Here is a 3,943-nt window from a genome sequence, read left to right on the forward strand (position 1 = left end):
AGCAGATTGTGAATGTTTATGACAGCTTCCTCTTGAGATCATCCACAAGATATGACTCCTTCTCCTTGAGGGTGTTGTAGAAGATGTCTTTGGCTGCATGTCCTCCAGCTTTCAGGGGACCACTATAGAGTGTCCTCATCTTCTCCTGAGTGATTGGGATAGCCCTGATTGCATCATAATCTTGCTGTTGGATTACACGTTCTTTCAGGAGATTATCCAAGATTGGTCCTATATTGCTCACTCTCTCGATCAGATCACACTGGTGTTTATCCACAAAGTGCTCCCCTGAGGGCAGAAGGGGGGGGTAAATTACATTTATAATATCTGATTATTGTGATATTGAGATGTTTATTTAATGGAAATGCCATACAATATAGCCAAATGCAAGCTCCCTGATAATCCCCCTATGGCTAGCTACCACCTTATTTAGGTTTCTGTAGTTAAGTGAGAGCAGTTGGTCAATATTCAGTAAAGAGAGGCTCTCTTTGATTCACAGGAAAAAATAACACATTGGATGCAATAAAGTGTTTTTGCACTAGAATTATGAACTACTCAGTCCCATTTTATCTTTTCTCTACCATTTGCTGCCTTGCTGTATTCAGATATTCAGGGAATTGTTTTCCCTCTGAATACTGAACTGCTAATTAATAAAACATATTTATTATGTATAGTGGTTAAAATGTACTTTGGCCAAGCAGATTTCTGAACGACTTGCCAAGTGAAGTGAGTGTAATATATGTAATATCTTAGGAAATACTTTATGTCATTTGATGCCACTGTCATTCTGACATTTTGATTCAATGGTAACCCACCACAATGTATTCACAGGAATGTGATTATCCACTCAGAGGTTACATTTAAAAGTACCTTACTTTAACTACCTTAAATACATTATTATTGTTATTATTAATTTATGATAATAATTCATCATGTGATAAAATATATATTTTTAATATAATAATCTCGGCTCTGAAAGAAGCAGAAGAGGTTTTAACTTTTTTTCCCGAAGACTGGCATTTTCCATCATCAGCTCAATGGATTGCTCTGGGTAAAACTAGCTAGCTACTATCAAGAAAAGACTGCTCACCTTCTCTTTCAGCTGAGAGCTGGGTAGGACTAGGCAGAACTGAATGTTGATTAAATATAGTCTATAAGTATTGATTCAACTTTGGCTAAATAAACTAAATTTAATAACTGTAAGTAAGTGGATAATAATGATATTGTTGTATTATAGTTAGCTTGAGACTGGCTTCAACATTATATTAAGGTTTTCATGGGCAAAAAATTGTCGCCCTTTGTTGTCCCTTTCAGCATTTTTCTGTTTCTGGCACCCTGATTTTGGTTTTCAGTTTGACTTTGATTTTGTACAAACAGCACCAGACGGGTGCTCTACAGACAGGCCGAGCATGGACTAAATGTCTTAAGTGCTACATGAGCGAGGATTAATCTGCAAATGAGAGCCGTACAGGGTGAAAACCTATACAAAATAGATCTACACATACATGCATCAGGAGCAGGTCAGTAATGATTTCTCTCCAACCGCTGACCTTATTTCTGAAAGCAGCAAGTCATTGTTGTCCGTGCTGTTGCTGATAAAAAGCTTGAAAGGTCCATGTCTCAGGTGGTATGTGCAGCTGTGGCTTCAAGGTTGTTCAACAGTCTACATTGTGGTATAAGCAGCAGTACGGACCAGACTGACTTTCCAGACTAATCCTGTATGTCAATGCAGCGCTGCTGCGCCCTTGTCCGCCTTGCAAGATAGGGATTCGCATTGAGCACACAGAAACTTCCACTGTCAGCAGGTAGAATGTGAAAACGGATCAGCCGTCAAACACAGGAAAATTCGTGCCACAGTGGAGAACGCCCTCAAAACCCGGACTGTAGGAAAAAGTAGAAGAAACAATATTTACGGAGGTGACTTTAATTTGGCCAGATGTCAGTTTGTTGAGCCTAGGCTGAGGAGTTCCTCAAATCACGGAATAACAATGTCTATTAAAGAGACAGCAGAGAATATAGCCACAGCACACACACAGTTTATATAAAATATTAGGAACTTCTTCCTTGATGCTGTTTCTCACTTCCCTTTAGTTCAAACGCAAATCTCTGCCGCTCAAAGGCCTAAAAAATTGGACTTCTCTACTCATCTGATCTGCATTTCTTTTCATTTTTAGTTTAAAGCTTTTAGCTGATTTCCCCAGGGTGGACTTCATAAAAGACAACTCGTCAGTCCCTGTGACTGTACTGCTCCTGATGTGTGTAAGTTGTGCAGTAAGGCTTTCAACATGACTCTGCATCAATTGGTCACCAAAGGACAAAGACTTCAACATTTACTGGCACCGGGCCATCGAGGGATTTCTGACTGAGTGGGGCGGTGAATGTGTTCCTCTTACTTTCAGAGAATGAGAAACGGATTCCAGGACCCAGCCGTTCTCTGTGTTCAGATCATGAATTAAATAAGCTGCTGAGGCGTGACACATTCCTCTGAACACCTCCACAGGAAACTCATCCTGAGGCCGACTGCAGCTGAGCGCCTCACACTCAGACTGCGGTCTGGGAGTTGGAAGAGGCAAAGGTCATTTTAGGTTATTTTTATTTTGCGGGCGGCAGTAGCTTTTGGAGTGGAATTGCTAATAAGCAGTACTTACTTGTTTGTCTGTAAATACAGTCAACTGTGACCATCTCGGCCTATCCCTTTTTTGGACCTGCATGATTTGTTCCGCCATGTTCTTTTGAGTGAAATGGAAAAATATCATTTTGCAAGGTCACAGTTAGTTGTTGCTCAGGGTTTATCTGTAACAGGTTTAAGTGTGTAACTTCCATACCTCTATACTGAAAACAGAAAACTGCTGGAATTTTCCCCAGTTTACTGAACAAATGTTCGTATATGAGTTTTTAAACACTGCCTTAGGACTCAGTCGCCCAAACATGCACATCAAAATCTGCACTCTGTGGCGTTGGTTGGGCAGCAATGAAGTTTAATGGAAAACAAATGTCACACTGTACTGAAGACAGGGATAAAAGCTTCCACAAATTCATCACTTCAGGGCTGGTTTGATGAAAACATAAATTGCCTTTCTTGAGGTCCACACACAGATCCCGTAGTGTTTGATTCGAGGAATAAAAAGAGTCTTACTCGTCCAGGGAAGTCGAACTGACAGGCGGGGGCGTTTTGAGGCTCATGAAGTTGAAGCCACGGTGGGCCGGCAGCGGCCTCTTTCTTAGCCGCTGACTCCCCGGGCGAGTCAAACCCTGCAAGCATGCTGCTCTTCCCGGCCCCGTCTAGGACCTAGGACCAGGACCTGGGACGTTCCCCACGCTCTTCTTCCTCCTGCAGCAGAGAACAAAGACGATCACACGTCCAGCAAATGGTTTCAGAAAAATGCAGACGTGGAGGCAAAAATTAAAAAACGGCCCAGTAATTGGTTTATTCAACACTGAATGGGAGTTATGTGGCTCAGTTTTTAAGACTAGTGAGGTTATATAATTAATAGTGTAAATGTTTTGACTGTACATTATTCCTATCCAACAAAATCATAATCTGAACATCAATGGAACATAAAGTTTGGGTTGGGGTCTGAAATTCAAAATTCACCATCATTCCGCGGATGAATGCCTCTTGTCTTGTGTGCTTTTTTTTGGTTTTTGTTAGTTTGTATTTTGTATTTGTGGTGGGTACATTGCAACGTTGAGATCGTTTTTGTGTAGTGGCAATGCCGTAGGAGAGTATGGGTTTGCGGATCGGGGCTCTGGTTGGCTCCTCTTGGCGAAATAATAAGGTACGTGGGACGGGCGGTGAGTCTAGAAGTTAAGCAATCGGGATATGGCTTACGAGTTTGGAGTGCATGGGAGCGGTGGTGTGGCGTGGGGTGGTTTATGAGTTGAGTGTGTTGTTTGGAGTGTAAGAGCTTTTTTAATATTTATGTTCATTGGGATTTGTGTGTGG

The 3,943-nt window shown here is 41.6% G+C and overlaps 1 protein-coding gene across 1 annotated transcript in view; it reads right to left on the minus strand.

The window, feature by feature from the left end:
• The window catches only part of LOC118335820 (NACHT, LRR and PYD domains-containing protein 1b allele 2-like), an 8,451-nt gene extending 5,192 nt beyond the window's left edge, over positions 1-3,259 (minus strand). Inside the window, exons 1-2 of the mRNA XM_035672264.1 lie at positions 3,134-3,259; positions 2,391-2,543 (exon numbers count right to left, since the gene is read on the minus strand). Coding sequence (XP_035528157.1) covers positions 2,391-2,543; positions 3,134-3,259 — 279 coding nt within the window. The remainder of the gene's footprint in view (positions 1-2,390; positions 2,544-3,133) is intronic.
• Positions 3,260-3,943: the final 684 nt, after the last annotated feature.

Source organism: Morone saxatilis, unplaced genomic scaffold (assembly GCF_004916995.1).
Source record: "Morone saxatilis isolate NCDOM2014 unplaced genomic scaffold, NCSU_SB_2.0 Contig24, whole genome shotgun sequence".
Classification (NCBI taxonomy): domain Eukaryota; kingdom Metazoa; phylum Chordata; class Actinopteri; family Moronidae; genus Morone; species Morone saxatilis.